A 19,491-nucleotide genomic window follows, 5' to 3' on the forward strand; every position below is an offset into this window, starting at 1 on the left:
CGAAATGCTGAACAATGGGTAATTATGCCAGATGATATTGTGTATATTACCAATGTTACCAATACTTGTCCTATTGTATAAATATTAAAATCATTCAATTATTTGTCTAACTCTACGTACTGCTGAAATGAGGTCAAAAAGAATGATACTTAATAACCTTAAGGAGTTTTGTCTTGGGTAAAATATTTCAAATTTGCATTTCCAGGGGTTAATTCATATGTTATATAACCTTGTGGTCATTCGCCTCGCCGATCAGAGAAAACCTGATTCCTATGGCAATCAAACCAAGGTTGACTACATGAATAGCGATGCATTTTATTTATTACCCTGTTTCGCCCTCGCGTACCGCTCATTAATTGGATTGATCAATACTCAATTGTAATCAGTTTCCATAACTGGCCAAACGTAACTGATCAATCCATTTCAAATAATAATAGTTAAATGTTGAGTCGGTTTGTCAGTGTGTTCTTTTTTTGTTTTGATGATCAAAGACTCTAATTATGTTATGAGTAGTACATTCTTTACACGACGAGGACCATACTGGAAACAATGAGCTAATTCTTGTCACCTTTATTATGATCATCTTCTGTTGGAGTGCGGTGTGGCATCACACATTTCTGAAACCCTGATACTTTATTACTGAAATTTGAATGAAGGGCGAGCACCGAAAACATAAACACCGATCTGTATAGTCATAAATGTAACTTCTCAATGGAAGGTAGCTTGCTCTTATCAGCCAGTGGAAGAACTATCGCGTCGAAGAAAACTCTCCTCGTATTTTTACTGTAGACAACGCGACAATGTGTCTGTAATTCAGTTCTACGTTTACCCCTACACGAGTTCACGGTCTATTCACAAGCAGAGAGACCGATAAGGTAAGCGAGTTCCAGCAGTACCTGTAGTGAGGGCTTCTCGGGGGAATCTTCTCGGCCTGTAGGCAGCAGGATCTTTGTCAATCGCCGTCCCGATGAGACGAACGATTTGAAGTGCCAACGTAGACTTATCGCTTGAATATGGACTAGACGGAATCTGATTACCGTGGCATTTTTACAACAATAACTGTGAGATGATTACACACATGTCTAACAGCAGCTGCTAAAGGTACCGAATCCAAAACAAGCTAATCTATATAGCAGTCGTCGAAAATCGGATTGCGATTTTTATTATTCATGTTCACCAATGACCCGTGCGGAATGGGCTTTTAATTGGAACCATAACGTATTATCTGCTGCTGTGAATGGGTGACAAATTATCTCCCTCCAAGTGGATTCAGTATAAATGGTGTGCTGCCATTTTTCCACGGTTTCAGTTCGCTCGGAACGATCGTTCGGATTGTGACAGAATATTTTGTATGCGATTAGTGAAGCACTTCGACAACAATAGCTTCAATCGAACGCGTCAACAGTAGTAGAACTATGGAATTTACCCGTCCGTTCAGTAGGATGCTTCGTTCGAGCAGGATAACCGCCTGATCAGAGGCAACCATAACAGTAGTGCGGGTCGTTGGCACGTGCGTCTTGGAATAATACCGCAGTCATATTCGGCTTGTGCTACAGTGGCGTTCGGTTGATAATAGCAGTAGATCGTGACGAGTCGATCGTGTGTTAGCGGATTTGTGTTTTTTTTTTTCGTAAAGTGGAGTTTTGAAGGAGAACAACAAAACAACAACAACGAAATCAGAATGAATCACATTGCGGAAAAGGGAACTGCGCTCCATCAGCCGAATGATGCTGCCATTATGGAGAGTATGTTGCGGACGCGATTCGAGCACGCGAAGAACCAGAAAAAGGATTACTCGCATCTGTTCAGGTAAGTTGACCCGGCAGCTGAGGCTTTACCGTTGAACGCTAGCAGAAACAAGTTCAAGTAGTTGGTTGTTCCGGATTGAACCAGATGGGGTTCGTAAGCATGTAAAGCAGTTTACCTTTATTGAAGGACTTGCGGCAGCTTAGAAAGGTACCAGTCTTTCCGATACTCAATACCAAGAGCATCGGACTTCGTGAAGTGTTAGGTTAACCGGTTTCATCAAGTAACGAGCAACTGGTTTCCAGAAACGTTACGGTGCTCTACCGGATATTTCGACCAAATTGTTTACTGTAGTTAACCCATTTTGATCAACGGTACGAGTGTCCATGTAAAGATACTATGCTGGACTTTTATCATCACGGAAAGACCGAAATCAGCATTTTGACGAAAAAATTAGTTGATTTTCTGTCGTGGTAGTCTTTTCTATATTGGCAGGTATAAATACGATATTGTATTGGAGAAAAAGACATAAACGAAACATAAACTTCTTTTTGAAAATTTTTCTTCCAAATCGCTGTTTTCATAATTCGACTTCGCGAAATCGACTCTCTCACTGAAAACTTTGAGCACTCGGAAAACAAAAACCGAATACAAGTAGTACAGCGGACGGCGTAGCCCGGAAGGTTGGAAGATACAAAAAATATCATTTAACATATACAATTAGAGTGCAACATTCGAAACTCACTTCACTGTTCCGTGTAAATTCTGAATAAATACACTCTCCACTAAGAGATTACGTCATTTTTACATATCGGTTTAGAAATTTATATATGGATATATCGTAACACATGCGAACAACATCAAAACAATTTGCAAGCAGTTTCAACAAGACTGTCATTTTTAGCTTTTTAATGGATTGTTTTGCTTTGACATTTCTCATGAGTTTTTGGCTAATAAACTTGTTAATAAAACCATTTCATTTTTGTTTTCTTTGTGCTGTCCTTCAGAAATAATGGCGATGGAAAAATAGAGCCTAGTTTTCTGATTTTAGTCACAAAATTAGTTGTCAGTGAGACTTCCGTGTTGGATTGAAATATTGGTGGTTTGTGTCTAGGATATTAACCAACTAATCACATTCTCTAAAAATAAGAGTTTTTTCAGTAGAGTAAATTTTCAATTTTTAACTAATTGAATTGATATGTTGGAAATTTTGTTGTTTTAAATCAACTAATTCAAAAAGAGTAATACGAATTAAGCGCAGAGCTAATTTCGGTCGTTTCGTGTACTGACACTACGAATCCTTCCAGGTCGGGGCTCAAACATAGGACAACTGGTTTGTAAGACCAGTGCCCTATGTATGCCAACCCGGAACAAGCATCAACTAATATGAAATACAACTAGGAACAGTTTTGAGCCCAACATAAAAAAATTTTCGTATGATGGTTACAAAATTTAAAACATATCACCTTGTTATTAAAGAACCGGAAATTGGATTTGGATAACATGCAGCAAATTATTTATGGGACTATCAGTCCTGTTATTTGAATTTGATTTTATGAAAATCAGAATGTGTTCATTTAGTCATAGACTAACATGATAGTTCTGCAAACTAGAGAAATGTTTTAACAAAATTAAAGAATTCGTTACCTAAAAGTAGCCATGTGCTCTACTTATGAAAAACATACTCCTCAAATTGACGTTTTTACTTTAAGCAGCTTGTACAGTCTGTTACATAAGAGTGTGGTCACTGTTGTGAGAAAATGAAAAGACTCAACATGAAAATACTTTTGAATATTGTTTTATTAGATCAAAAACTTGCATGCAAATACATTAATAGCAAGTCCAGTCTTCTCCAGCGTTTATAATGGCTTGACACCTTCGGCGAACAAGCTGTTTCAAATTGTGTGGTCGATTCTTCCCAAGCTTCATCTTAATTTGAGTCCGAACGTTCTCAATTGGATTGCACTATGGTCCGAAATGGGAAATTAGCGTGACAAAAATATTTTCACTATTATATATTAGTTTTTTGTAGTTGGTGTCTTCACGAAAGTTGTTTGTAATCAAATGGCGCTCCTTTTGATGAAAAATGTTACTAGGATGGTACTCATTTAGATTGAAATCTGAAATCTAACTTTTTTAATTGAACTCAAAAATAATTTTGTTGTGCAATAAAGTTTAGCTGTAGCTTTTCGTTTGATCGAGTTATATCAATTTTCCCAAGTAAAAGTAGGGTGGCTCCTGAAAAATCACTTATTTTGTTCTCACTTTTTTGTGAAACGTTCTACGGAAAAGTTTTCTTCGAAAGAGTTGTTGTACTAATTATTGCGCATAATTTTGCTTAACCAAGCTTTTTCATATGAGCTACCAGTAAAAAGTTATGATTATTTTTTCTTCAAAAACTAGTCAAGCTTGAAATATCAATATTAATTAGATGCCAGATCGATGAAAATGTATCCTATGTGGTTCCTGAAAGGTCATTATATAAATAAAAATTCAAGAGAAAATTTTAAGGGTGTTATTTTTTTAACTGATTTAAATTAGTTTTAAAAATACCTTCAAAAAACTCAAAAACATTACATAACTCTTAAACGCCTTAACGTATCAACATACTTTCTTCAGCAAAATCATAGTATCAAATTAGTTCTACAAGTGTTCCATATATTGTCTTTTCGAGAAATGAAACACACAAAAACTATAGCCGAAAATAGATTTGTTGTAATTTACTTTACTTTTACTAGGGAAAATTTTGCACATGTTTTTCACTCAACATCAGTTTTGGCAAAGTACTTCGAAATTTCAAATAATTTGGGAAAAGTTCCGCACGATATATTTAAACTTTTTTTTCAAATACAGGTCACAAATCACTTTTTCGTCTTTTTCCGACAATATACCGACAGACCCGCACAACTTTTTCATGTATTTCGCGGCGGCGTACTCATTTTGGAAATATACTGAAATCGAATTGTAAACAATATTTAGCTGATTTATTCTCGCATTGCATCAAGGACACTACTGCCCTCTGTGTTAAAATTTCACATCATTCCATTTAATCGATCGCTATACCGATATCATGGTTAAAATGAACTAACTTCAGGTCATGAACTAACTTCGCTTAAATTTAAACGTAACGCATCTTTAACTGATGAGAGTAACTTTGGGCGTTTTTCTGCTACGATGGTGATGGCATCTACTCAGGCATTATGTTAAAAAATATAAAGATTTTAAATATAAATGAAATTAAATAGAGTGTTGAACGTACATTTTAATACGATTCCTTTGGTTTTGGATTTTTTTACTTCAAATAATGATCAAATGCTACGCCTTTGAATAGCAATAAAGTGAATGACGTATTGAAATTTATTTGTGAAAGAATAAATTTAACACTATATAGAGAATTATCGATTCAATAGGCACCACCAGTCATCATGATTGGCATATTTTTAATGCAGGATGCATGGTAAGAGAAAAAAGTGAGTTCCACTTAGTAGATATCCTTAGAAGATAATTTTGATTTATTTAATCCGATTTCTTTTAAATTGTTATGAAAATATTTCGTTTTCAAAGATAAAAAAATGTGTTATCTTGTTCCGGGCTCGATTTTGCTTTTAAGAATACACTCAAATGAATTGTGTGAAAAAACGTGTTAGTTGAACTCATAAAAACAAATTTCATATCGAAATCTTAGAAATACTTATGTAACTAACCGAGTAATGATAACTTTATACTGCTTGAAAAATCGTATTGTTTTAAATATTTAACTAAGTCAATACAGCTTGTGCTTTTATGTCTATGAAAAAAAAATTAAAACAGGTGGCCAAGTAAAGCAGTTTTCATGACTTTAATAAGATAGCGTTTCAAAGTTATAATCGAATTCTTTTTTGGTTTATGCTAGCTCTTAGAATGCTATTCTAACAACAAAATTAAACATAGACGAATGCATTCAGATTTAACCATACTAATTTACTAATTACTTTGCTGTCTGCCAAATGAAAAGCATAGCCGTGCCTAGTCCGTTCATTATCATTTTTTCAATGTCTCCTTTTCGTACTCTCAATAATCTATTCCAAAATCTATCAGATTATCACTTGATTCAAAGTGACATCCGGAATACATTCCTCAAATAACGTGTTTTCTACCATGATTAATTGTCATGGCTGAAAACGTATTAACCTTGCTTCAAATCCTTCGGATCATAAAATCACAAACAATTATCATGACTTCAGGAAAACATAAAATGATTGGTTTTATGATTTTTTAATCATGACAAAAGTAACGGTTTTTGCCATTCTCTATAGAAAGGTATTAGAATTGCTGGAAAAACCGACTTTCGAACGGAGCCTCGGAGACTCATAGTGTTATATACCATTCGACTCAGATCGACGAGATCGGAAAATGTCTGTGTGTGTGTGTGTGTGTGTATGTATGTGTGTGTATGTATGTGTGTGTGTATGTGTGTGCACTTTTCGAAGATATTTGAACGCGCTCAATTTTCTCAGAGATGGCTGAACCGATTTTAACAAACTTGGGCTCGTTTGAAAGCTACTGTCGGGTCATTGATCAAGTTCGAAGTTCAAATGGTTGTGACTTTTGGTTTCGGAGATATGATTGTATAAGTGAAGTAACCGACAAAAAGCGTTGTATTTGAACGCGCTCAATTTTCTCAGAGATGGCTGAACCGATTTCAACAAACTTGGGCTCGTTTGAAAGCTACTGTCGGGTCATTGATCAAGTTCGAAGATCAAATGGTTGTGACTTTTGGTTCCAGATATATGATGGTATAAGTGACGTAAGCGACAAAACACATTGAAATGCTATATAAGAAAGACAAAAAAAAAATCATTTATTCTGTATTCGTCTAACATTGAAAATGAATAGAATGACGTATTGAAATTGATTCGTGAAAGAACAAATTTAACACTATATAGAGAATTATCGATCCAATAGGCACCACCAGTCATCATGATTGGCATATTTTGAATGCAGGATGCATAGTAAGAGAAAAAAACGAGTTAAAGTACCAGTTGCAGCCTTGAGAACCATTTACGAAGGGGGGCCTCACACAAAAATCTCATGATTATAATCAAAGTACCCGGCATCAAACATAACAGGCAACAAGTTTAATTCCACCTTCAAATGAGTTGCACTAATGGATAAGAGGACCTATTTGAATCCACCTAGTGGCGCAATAGTGCTTTGTTTATATCACTAATATTCTCAAAATATTCTTCAAAATACTTTTCCTTTTTGGCACTTGAATAAAATCTCGATAGTTTGTATGCACGGATAAAAATCCATTGCTGGTGCCAGGATTAAAAATCATGAAATCACGAAACATGTTTTCTCATGAAATTTCATGAGCAAAATAATTGATATCATGAAAATGTTCATGGTCGATGAGTTATTGTTCATGATATCAACCATTTTGCTCAAGAAATCATGAATAATAAGGTATGATTGACATAGTTCATGCTTTCATGGCACCGGCAACGGATTTTTATTCGTGTCGGTTTCAACCTACACTCTTAAAAAAAAGAAATTTACGCTTGACGTAAATTCAAGCATGCCGTAATTTCTTCGGTGATGACACAATATTACATTTAAACATAAATTTTGCGTCTGTATCGATGTAGGCTTCAGCTAAACTAACTATGAAGTTAATGATATGACTTATCTTTACATGCTTTGTATTGTGAATGTAAGTGAATCGCGACGCTCCTTTTATGCGAATTTATAAAGATGTAACTTTTCCTAAGTGTGTACGATACCCTCATTTTCCTTCTGTTTCTTGTTGACATTTTGGACGTAAATTCAAGCATGCCGTAATTTATGTGGTGATGATAGAATTTTACATCTTTTGTCATGTAAAATTCAATTTTAAGTTTGTTTCGATGTTAAAACATATTTCTACAAGCTTTGTGTTGAAAATTTAAGTGAATTACAACGTTCCTTTTAGGTGCATCTATCGAGACGCAAATTTACATGATTTTTCATAGTGTGTATGTCCCGGATTGGCGGTTCAATGCATAGGACGCTGGTCTTACAAGCCAGATGTCGTATGTTCGAGCCCCGACCTGGAAGGATTCTTAGTGTCAGTAGGATCCATAGTACTAGCCATGCAATGATTCTGTACACTAAGAATCGGCTGCGAAGTCTGTTGAAACAGAAAGGCCAAATTCCACCAAAGGAATGTAATGCCAAGACTTTGCTTTATGAACACTAATTACAACGCTATTAGAACGGAAGTTGTTTACTAGAAATCGTCATCGTTCGATCGACACTTGATGCGCATTTAGGATAATCATCCTCATGGAATTGAAAATTTTCCATTTATCGCGCTTTAAAAGTCGGATCTGGATCAACTTTTCGGGGACTTTTTTTAAGAATTTCAAGACTTTCATTTGCATTTTAGTTTTTGAAAATCGGTTAAGAAATTTCCGAAATAATTGAGTGCGCTTGTTTTCATAGATTTGCACATATTGCCTTGTAATTCCGGAACCAGAAGTCGGATAAAGATAAAATTCAGTGGCGATATATGGGACCGTAAGATCTTTCGTTTGAACCTTAGCTTGGGAAAATCGGCCACGCCATTTCTGGGAAAAGTGAGTGACAGTTTTTTTTTCCTTTTTTTGTCCATATCAGCCTGTAATTACCGGAACCGGAGGTCGGATCTGGATAAAATTCAATAGCACTTTGTTAGATCATAAGACCTTATATTGGAAAATGAATTTGTGAAAATCGGTTTAGCCATCTCTGAGAAAATTGAGTGACATTATTTGTTACATACACACATATGCACACACAATCAGCAGAACTCCACACAAACATTTGCGTTCGTCTAGGTGAGTCGAATGGTATATGAAAATCGGCCCTCGGTTCAAACGTTGGGTTTCACAGTGATTGTACAGCCTTTCTATATGAGAAAGGCAAAATGGTGACTGCAATAAAACTAGCTCCATCTATGTGTTGGGCCCGGGACTGTTCAGCCCATGAGTTATGTCATGATAGTTGGTGGCCATACGAACCGATTTCGGCATAACCGATTCTCATATTCAGGTTGCGGAATACGTGTTTTTTTCAGAGATTACTTAACCGACCAGAGAACTGTTTCAATTTGTAGGTTATGCAAGAGGATGCCCATACAAACATTTTGGTGTTCTTTTAATGGGCCATGAAAAGTATTTTAGAGATTACCCTTTTTCTTGCCCTACTAATCGCAGTGGTTTACAGAAAATCTAGGAGTAGAGAATGTCTGAGACAAGACCGCAAGATTAGCGTATGAATGAATTCGAATTATGTGTAAAGATACATAGACTTGATAGTTCATGTAGTTGAAATTTTGAATTTTCTAAATAATTTCTTTACTTTATGACACGAGCGAAAATTTTTCCGAGCATAAATAAAAGAAAAATTTTCCGAGCAAATAAACTATTTTTGAATTAATATTTCAACTGAAAGAAAATTTCAAAGCTTAAAATAAAATCTGTGGTATTCTTACTACGGAATCTTTCAAAAAGTGACTTGACTTACATATATTCAAGAAAAGTATTAGTAAAATATCAGTTTACTTCCGAATAAATTTATTGTTGATCATTTAGCTGGTTTTAAAATTAACTTTTCGTTTGAGTGTTTGAACAGAATGATTTTTAGCAATAACTAAACAAAACTATCACACTGAAGAAGAATATAAATTGTATTCGAAATGTGCATATGTGATGTGACGTTTATTATACAAGATTTATAGTGTCGTGAGATACATAGTGAATTTGTATAGTGACGTGATATACTTATAACAGAATTAAATGGTAATATTAAAAAAAAAATTATCCTTGTGGTTTTAAAACTTTCTTGAATTTTGAATCATTTAGACTCCGTGAAGTAACTTCGATTACTGCTGCAAGTATTTAATAAGATTAAAATGCATATCTTAGTACGATAATTTATAGTAGTTTTTATTTACCTTGTTGTATTTATACACGGAAAGACCGAAATCAGCATTTTGGCGAAGATATAAGTTGATTTTCTGATTTTAGTTAGTTATTTTTTGAGACAACTAAAAAATCTTACTTTTGTTAGTTTAGATTTTTTAATTCTAATTCCCTTAATAATAATAAAATATTTGTTGAAATGGCTATTTTTTTAGTTGAATTCACCAATTAAACCTGCTGTCATTTCTTAGCTAAGGCACACTTCATTTCCATTCAACAAATTTTTTAGATGAATTAGAGAAATAAAACGTTGTTTTCAACCAACACAAATGGTTGAATTGGCTTCTGCAATTTGCAGCTATATGGCGCACTGTCACTGAAAAAACGTTAACACCGTAGTGACTACTAGCCACTAGATGGCACACTCCTACCGAAACAAATTTCAGTCACGATTATCTTTTCTATATTGGCAGGTATAAATACGATGTTGTATTGGAGAAAAAGACATAAACGAAACATAAACTTCTTTTTGAAAATTTTTCTTCTAAATCGCTGTTTTCTTCATTCGACTTCGCGAAATCGACTCTCTCACTGAATACTTTGAGCACTCGGAGAACAAAAACCGAATACAAGTAGTACACGGGACGGCGTGGCCCGGAAGGTTGGAAGATACAAAAAACATCATTTGACATGTACATTTAGAGTACATTCGAAACTCACTTCACTGTTCCGCGTAAAAACATTATTACGCACAATCGCACAATCAAATGCGCACAAATTTGGAATAAATACACTTTCCACTAACAGTTTACGTCATTTTTACATATCGGTTTAGAAATTTATATATGGATATATCGTAACACATGCGAAAAACATCTAAATAAATTGCAAGCAGTTTCAACAAGACTGTCCTTTTTAGCTGTTTAATGGATTGTTTTGCGTTGACACTTCTCATGGGCTTTTGGCTAATAAACTTGTTAATAAAACCAATTTCATTTTTGTTTTCTTTGTACTGTCCTTCAGCAATGATAGTGATAGACAAATAGAATCAAATTTTCTGATTTTAATAACAAAATTAGTTGTCAATGAGAATTTCGTGTTGGTTTGAAATATTGCTGGTTTCTGTCCAAAATATTCGCCAACTAAACAAATTCTCTAAAAATAAGAGTTTTTTTTCAGCAAAGTAAATTCTCAATTTTAACTAATTTCATAGTTATTTTGGCAATTTTGTTGTTAAAATCAACTAATTCAAAAACAGTAATACGAATTAGGCGCAGAGCTGATTTCGGTCGTTCCGTGTATAACCTTAAAAATCGACATTTCATTCGAGGCCGACGACGTCAAATAAACACGATATCTCCAAACTGATCTCAAAACTTTCTCAGTGTTTATTTCATGTTACGAGGCATACCATGTTTAAGTTGGTGCATCTATACGAGAGTTTTTCGTGCAACTATGCCGTATCATTTACCTATCTGTGCGTACAGTAAAGAATGCCCACGTTAATCGGTTGCTTTCGCCAATTGTGAAGTTGGTTGTGTTTGGTTGATTTTATGAAATGTGTGATACCAATTTCAACTGACTATTGTTATTACTATTACTATTTTATCAACGATAAACTAACTTCTTTATGAACCCTTTCATTTCCAGACCCAAAACTCGCTTGGAGATACTATGGCTAACGTTGTACCAGCTGGGTGTGGAGTTCTGCTATGCGGTTGAAACTGCGTACGTCACTCCACTGTTGCTGAGCAATGGGCTCAGCTATACCGTAATGACCATGGGTTGGGCTTTTGCTCCGGTTTTGGGATTTTTTTGTGCCCCCATGATAGCGTCCTTCAGCGATCAGATTCGAGCTTTTTGGGGTCGTCGGAGACCGATTCTGCTGACGCTGGGTGCTGCGTGTATAACCGGGCTATTGATTCTGCCGCATGGCAAGGATATCGGAATACTACTGGGGGATCCAGACGTGCCAGTGGAATTGATGACCGGCTTTCGGTGGGGTGTTCTGATCACCGTTATCGGATTGGTACTGACGGATTTTGATGTCGAGACTAGCAGCGGAGTAGGACGGACTTATTTCATGGATGTGTGCATTTTAGGTAAGTTCATTTCATTTTGTCTGTGTTTAACAACAACTGTACAGTGGACTGTTTCCAGAGGATCACACCCGAGTTCTTACCACGGCAATGATTATTGGTGGCATCGGTGGAACTGGTGGGTACATGCTGGGTGCAATCAATTGGGTACAAACGGATTTTGGATCCCTGATGGGAAGCAATGAGGCAACGGTTTTCTCAATTGTTGTTATTGTCATGGTCGTTGGTTTGATTGCATCGCTGTCTAGCTTCCGAGAAGTTTCGCTACCTGAACTGGAAGCAGATGAAATGCTACGTCCAATCACACAGACTATGTTCGAGGCTGAGAAGCGACGGCAGCTAACCATCTACAACATTTCCAGTTCTGTCAAAGACCCCAACAAGTTGGAAATAGTCCCCCTTACCATTGAAGAAGAAGAAGACCCGCAACTAACTTTTTCCAACTTCATCAAAAATATCTGTCACATGCCTCGGTCATTAGTGATTATTTACATCACTCAATGGTTCTCTCAATTAGGCTATCTCAGCTATTGTCTGTATTTCACGGATTTCGTAGGCACTGCCGTCTACGGGGGTGATGTTGCTGTAAGTTAGATGATTATATTGATATTGAACAATTCCATGTTTCATTGATATTTTACTATATATGTAGGCGCCAGTAGGCTCACCAGAACTCAACTTATACGAAGAAGGCGTGAGATTCGGTTGCTGGGGAATGGCCATCTTCACCGCTTCTGCTGCTCTCTATTCAGTGTTCATAGAGAAGATCATCAAATGTTTCAGGTTAGATATGAAAAAAAATACTTTTAATAAAATTGGGGGTTTCTACCTTGTGGGGTCGAAATCATGTCATTTCCTGAAGATATTGTATTTTGTATGTGTATGGTTGTATGAAAAGCAAACAGAATTTAGACGAGGTGTATGTATAATACATAATATTCGTTAGAGTCAAATAAGAAAAATAGGGGAGGAGAGGTATTTATAAATGGCGACTCAAAAGCGATTGGGCGATCGTTGATTTTTTTAGCGTATGTTCAGTAAAAAGGTGAGCAGAGAATAAACTAGAGGCATTGAGATACGAAAAAAAAAATTCAAAGCTATTGTTCAATTACCGCGCTTTATAGAGCTCCTCTGTTCTTTGTATTTGGCTCTCCTAAAAATATATGTCATAAATAAATCTTACCTAATGACTGTGCAAAATTTCAGTTACGTACCTTTCATTCAACCGTCAAAAAACAATCTACAAGAAATGACATGATTCCGACCTCACAAGGGAGAAGCCTCCATAGTTCACAATACGACAATTTTCATGATAAGCATATGTTAAAATTCTATCAGATTACTATAAATTTGTATACCTAATACTTTCGGTACTTTCGGAACCGAGAGCTGGGAATCGGTATAGCAGAAATCGGTTCATTGGGTCAGCAACTAGTATAACCTATAAATTGAAGGTTGCAATTTCATTCACACTACTCGGTATTTTCGAAACCGAAAGCCAGATTTAGATAAAATTCTACAGCAACTTTTGGAAACATAATACTTTACATTTAAATTTGAGTTTATGAAGGTGGGTCACGCGTTTCCAAAAATTCTAGTTGTTTCCGGATTGAACCACACGAACACTTTCCCGGTACTTTCGGAATCGGAATGATGATCCGTTATACCAAAAATCAACTAACCATACCTGTCTGATTGAAGAATTATACGGTTATTTGAATGTATCTAGCTAGATATTTCCGTGTCATGTATAAAAAACATGCTCCTGAAAATGAAATTTTATGCATATCCGCCAGTAGTTTTTGAACCCAAAGTTGGGTTATATGAGATTATAAGACCTTTCGTTTGAACTTACGCTTGTGAAAATTGGATGAGCGGTCTCTGAGAAAATTGAGTGTATTTTCTTCTTTTTTTGCACATTTTACACCGTTACTCCCGAACCAAAAGCAGGCGATGGGACCAAGTAATCTTTCATTAGCATCTCAGTTTGTGCGAATCGGTCTAGCCAGCCAAAAGTTCAAGAGCTTAAATATTCCTAGGTCCCAAAAATAAAAAATTTCAATTTTACAAAGTTCCACTATTCTAAAGTTCTAAAGTTCTAAAGTTCTAAAGTTCTAAAGTTCTAAAGTTCTAAAGTTCTAAAGTTCTATAGTTCTAAAGTTCTAAAGTTCTAAAGTTCTAAAGTTCTAAAGTTCTAAAGTTCTAAAGTTCTAAAGTTCTAAAGTTCTAAAGTTCTAAAGTTCTAAAGTTCTAAAGTTCTAAAGTTCTAAAGTTCTAAAGTTCTAAAGTTCTAAAGTTCTAAAGTTCTAAAGTTCTAAAGTTCTAAAGTTCTAAAGCTCTAAAGTTCTAAAGTTCTAAAGTTCTAAAGTTCTAAAGTTCTAAAGTTCTAAAGTTCTAAAGTTCTAAAGTTCTAAAGTTCTAAAGTTCTAAAGTTCTAAAGTTCTAAAGTTCTAAAGTTCTAAAGTTCTAAAGTTCTAAAGTTCTATAGTTCTAAAGTTCTAAAGTTCTAAAGTTCTAAAGTTCTAAAGTTCTAAAGTTCTAAAGTTCTAAAGTTCTAAAGTTCTAAAGTTCTAAAGTTCTAAAGTTCTAAAGTTCTAAAGTTCTAAAGTTCTAAAGTTCTAAAGTTCTAAAGTTCTAAAGTTCTAAAGTTCTAAAGTTCTAAAGTTCTAAAGTTCTAAAGTCCAAAAGTCCAAAAGTCCAAAAGTCCAAAAGTCCAAAAGTCCTAAAGTTCTAAAGTTCTAAAGTTCTAAAGTTCTAAAGTTCTAAAGTTCTAAAGTTCTAAAGTTCTAAAGTTCTAAAGTTCTAAAGTTCTAAAGTTCTAAAGTTCTAAAGTTCTAAAGTTCTAAAGTTCTAAAGTTCTAAAGTTCTAAAGTTCTAAAGTTCTAAAGTTCTAAAGTTCTAAAGTTCTAAAGTTCTAAAGTTCTAAAGTTCTAAAGTTCTAAAGTTCTAAAGTTCTAAAGTTCTAAAGTTCTAAAGTTCTAAAGTTCTAAAGTTCTAAAGTTCTAAAGTTCTAAAGTTCTAAAGTTCTAAAGTTCTAAAGTTCTAAAGTTCTAAAGTTCTAAAGTTCTAAAGTTCTAAAGTTCTAAAGTTCTAAAGTTCTAAAGTTCTAAAGTTCTAAAGTTCTAAAGTTCTAAAGTTCTAAAGTTCTAAAGTTCTAAAGTTCTAAAGTTCTAAAGTTCTAAAGTTCTAAAGTTCTAAAGTTCTAAAGTTCTAAAGTTCTAAAGTTCTAAAATTCTAAAGTTCTAAAGTTCTAAAGATCTAAAGTTCTAAAGTTCTAAAGTTCTAAAGTTCTAAAGTTCTAAAGTTCTAAAGTTCTAAAGTTCTAAAGTTCTAAAGTTCTAAAGTTCTAAAGTTCTAAAGTTCTAAAGTTCTAAAGTTCTAAAGTTCTAAAGTTCTAAAGTTCTAAAGTTCTAAAGTTCTAAAGTTCTAAAGTTCTAAAGTCCTAAGGTCCTAAAGTTCTAAAGTTCTAAAGTTCTAAAGTTCTAAAGTTCTAAAGTTCTAAAGTTCTAAAGTTCTAAAGTTCTAAAGTTCTAAAGTTCTAAAGTTCTAAAGTTCTAAAGTTCTAAAGTTCTAAAGTTCTAAAGTTCTAAAGTTCTAAAGTCCTAAGGTTCTAAAGTTCTAAAGTTCTAAAGTTCTAAAGTCCTAAGGTTCTAAAGTTCCAAACTTTCCCAACCCTCAAGCTCCTACTTTTCCGAATTCAATATTTACAAGTTTTCAAGTTCTGTAGTTTCGAATTTCCCAAGTTCCTAAGCTCTAAAGATCCAAAGTTACAAAGAAAAATCGATATGATATATATATCTATATATATATATATATATATATATATATATATATATATATATATATATATATATATATATATATATATATATATATATATATATATATATATATATATATATATATATATATATATATATATATATATATATATATATATATATATATATATATATATATATATATATATATATATATATATATATATATATATATATATATATATATATATATATATATATATATATATATATATATATATATATATATATATATAAATAAATATAGGCCTAATTTTGAATCTTTTTATTAGTTTATTAATTTTCAACTTCTTTCATTATATTAAATTCAAATGTTGTTCTATGGAATCGCTTATTTATTAAATTCTACCATATAGGCTGTTGAAAAAAGGTTCTTTTTTAGATATTCAAATTTTATTCGATATACTTATAATATTAAACTACAACAACAGAATATTATTCTCAACATTTGCTAACAGATCGGCTGAAAAGTTCGTATCGTTTCTATGAGAGGGCGCCACTAGAATTAAATCCATACCATTTTCAGTTAGTACCAACCTTCAAAAGATACGTGTATAAATTTGACAGCTGTCTGATTATTAGTTTGTGAGATATTGCATTTTGAGTGAAGCTACTTTTGTTATTGCGAAAAAAATGGAAAAAAAGGAATTTCGTGTGTTGATGAAACACTACTTTTTGATGAAAAAAAGTGCCGCCGATACCAAAAACTGGCTTGATGAGTGTTATCTAGACTCTGCACCGGGCGAAGCAACAATTCGTAAGTGGTTTGCAAATTTCGTACTGGTCATATGAGCACCGAAGACGATGAACGCAGTGGACGTCCAAAAGAGGCTGTTACCGATGAAAACGTGAAAAAAATCCACAAAATGATTTTCAATGACCGTAAAGTGAAGTTGATCGAGATAGCTGACACCCTAAAGATATCAAAGGAACGTGTTGGACATATTATTCACGAATATTTGGATATGAGAAAGCTTTGTGCAAAATGGGTGCCGCGTGAGCTCACAATCGATCAAAAACAACAACGAATTGATGATTCTGAGCAGTGTTTGGAGCTGTTATATCGAAATAAAACCGATTTTTTTCGTCGATATATAACAATGGACGAAACATGGCTCCATCACTTCACTCCGGAGTCCAATCGACAGTCAGCTGAGTGGACTGCACGCGATGAACCGAACCCAAAGCGTGGAAAGACTCAACAATCGGCCGGTAAGGTTATGGCGTCTGTATTTTGGGATTCGCATGGTCTAATTTTCATCGACTACCTTGAAAAGGGAAAAACCATCAACAGTTACTATTATATAGCGTTGTTAGAGCGTTTGAAGGACGAAATTTCAAAAAAACGGCCTCATTTGAAGAAGAAAAAAGTTTTGTTTCATCAAGACAATGCACAGTGTCACAAGTAGATGAAAACCATGCTGAAATTGAACGAATTGGGCTTCGAATTGCTCCCTCATCCACCGTATTCTCCAGATTTGGCCCCCAGTGACTTTTTCCTGTTCTCAGACCTCAAGAGAATGCTCGCTGGTAAAAAATTTAGAAACAATGAAGAGGTAATCGCTGAAACTGAGGCCTATTTTGAGGCAAAGGACAAATCGTACTACAAAAATGGTATCGAAAAGTTGGAAGATCGCTATAATCGCTGTATCGCCTCTGATGGCAATTATGTTGAATAATAAAAACGAATTTTGGCAAAAAAATGTGTGTTTCTATTAAACGATACGAACTTTTCAGCCGAACTGTTACTTAGCTTTTGTAGACTAGCTGGCGCACCTTCTTGCGAACGTTCCTCTTTAAATTCCGTACAGACTACTTGGCGACAAGTTTTAACACATTTTTTCAATCTTTTTCGAACTGTTGAATGGTTTCGGCTGTCGAGACATGTTTCCTAAGATGTGCCTTCGTTAATGCCCAAAATTCCTCAATTGGTCGAAGTTGTGGGCAATTTTGTGGATTCATGTCTTTTGGGACGAAAGTGACATTTTTGGTAGTATTCCATTCTACCGTTGATTTTGAGTAGTGGCAAGAAGCAAGATCTGGCCAGAAGACAAAAGGATCCTTGTGGCTTCGAATCATGGGTAGAAGTCGTTTTTGTAAACATTCCTTGATGTATATTTCGCTACTCTACTTCTGGTTAGTGAACTTTTTCATCAATTACCGGAAGCAAGAATCACATCTGGAAAAGAAAACGTCTGTTAAGTCGAAGCCATTAGAGAGGCTTCAATCTGTTTTCCTCGTTAGATACTGATCATATTAAAAACTAGCTCATGACGGCTCTACGTCTTAACAAAGACTAAAACCCAAATCGTTGAATTACTCAATCTCAATCTTCTTGCATTCTCAGTGCATGAAATTACTGTTATATCGAATATCCTTTAACGCTGGTCTGTTTTTTTTTTGCTTCCTCCAGTGCACGGCCGGTCTACATCGGTGGTCTGTTAACGTATAGCCTCGGAATGCTGTTGATGGCTCTGTTCAACGAGAAGTGGATGGTATTCGTGAGCTGTTCCACCGTAGGAATCATGTACGCCACCATCTACTCGATTCCGTTTCTGTTGATCTCACAATACCACGCGAAAAACTCGGTAATTTGAATTGTTCAATTTGATCCTTATTTTGAAAGCCCGACTGGAAATGTACAATTACATTTCCCATCGATCAATCACCCTGACATAATGTAATATTTTTTTTCTGTAAGAACAGTTTGCCATGAAGGATGGAATGTACGTAGAATCGAGCCAGCGGCGGGGGTTCGGAGCGGACGTATCTATAATGAGTAGTATGCTGTTTTTGGCACAGGTTAGTCACGGCGAATACTAGTAATATCAAAACTCTAGCTACAGCAATGAATCTTATCAACTAAATCGATTTTCGTCTTCTTTCTATTCTCTTCAGCTTATAATAGCCCTTGCCATCGGTAGCGTCATTGATGCATTCGGTACGACAACGGTCGTGATCTATTCGGCGAGCTTATTCTCATTTCTCGCCGCGATTGCTGCAAGCCAAGTACTTTACATGGAGCTTTAATCGATAGGCTGTATCCCGAAACCGGTACAACACAAAGGAGGTCAAAAATGAAGGATGAACCGGAGAATGAGAAAACGAAACACAAAGACCGAGTCCACGCGATGATTAACAAATAAGCAAAAATTAAGTATTGAATTCTAGTACAAGAAAATCGAAAGAAACATTCGTTGTTTGAATGAGAAGAATACAGTGAAATTTTTATAGGGGATATTTTCTTCTGATGCCAATGCCGCCTGAGCATATGATGTTCAATTCATGGAAATACTTTTAGTGATATTTGTGTAACGAAATGACAGTACAGTAGGATGTTAAATTAGGCTAAAAAAAATCGTTTCTAGGATTTAGTTTATATTCTAGTACGTTTTAGACTAAGAAAAGGATTCCATTTGCTGTAACTTAGAAGTGTTTGAAGCAGTAGTTCTCCTCTTTATATAAATATCATTCTAAATCTTTGTAAATATTCATAAGAAATTCCGAAGCGGTTTTGTGTATAAAGTAGCTTTTCACTTAGTGTGTGTAGGGTAAATTTCAGTAACTAAATATGAAATACATTATTTATTTGCTAGAATAATTATGTTTAATGTTTTCTTCATTTTTTCGCTGATTTATTATAGAATTTTGTTTTTCTCATAGGGGCTGTCCATAAAAGACGTCGCCCCCTTTTTCACAAATTGTGATACTAAACTAAATAAAATTCATCTCAATACATACTTAATATGTATGACAAACAATACAAATATGAGGGAAAATCGATTTATTACATGCTGTCATTAGATTAAAAAATATCTCTAAGACTACAAAACCATCGAAATTATTCTATTAATATTTATTATATAGTTTAACAAAAGTATTTGATTGGAATTGATGAAA

At 34.6% G+C, this 19,491-nt stretch overlaps 1 protein-coding gene across 1 annotated transcript; it reads left to right on the forward strand.

Moving 5' to 3' along the window:
• Positions 1 to 1,090: 1,090 nt before the first annotated feature.
• LOC131437829 (proton-associated sugar transporter A-like) lies at positions 1,091 to 19,192 on the forward strand. The gene is made up of 7 exons (XM_058607441.1): positions 1,091 to 1,809; positions 11,322 to 11,773; positions 11,832 to 12,355; positions 12,423 to 12,553; positions 18,005 to 18,179; positions 18,298 to 18,393; positions 18,490 to 19,192. The coding sequence occupies exons 1-7, from the start codon at positions 1,682 to 1,684 to the stop codon at positions 18,619 to 18,621; spliced, it is 1,638 nt and encodes a 545-aa protein (XP_058463424.1). The 5' UTR covers positions 1,091 to 1,681; the 3' UTR covers positions 18,622 to 19,192.
• The last annotated feature ends 299 nt before the right edge of the window (positions 19,193 to 19,491 follow it).

This window comes from Malaya genurostris, chromosome 3 (genome assembly GCF_030247185.1).
Source record: "Malaya genurostris strain Urasoe2022 chromosome 3, Malgen_1.1, whole genome shotgun sequence".
In the NCBI taxonomy this organism is placed as follows: domain Eukaryota; kingdom Metazoa; phylum Arthropoda; class Insecta; order Diptera; family Culicidae; genus Malaya; species Malaya genurostris.

Bases quoted from the DNA above. Each gene is read 5' to 3' on its own strand.
- LOC131437829 (XM_058607441.1), top strand. From the start codon at position 1,682: ATGAATCACATTGCGGAAAAGGGAACTGCGCTCCATCAGCCGAATGAT. The intron at 18,180-18,297 runs GTAATTTGAATT...CTGTAAGAACAG, and splicing joins AATACCACGCGAAAAACTCG to TTTGCCATGAAGGATGGAAT. The intron at 18,394-18,489 runs GTTAGTCACGGC...TATTCTCTTCAG, and splicing joins GTATGCTGTTTTTGGCACAG to CTTATAATAGCCCTTGCCAT.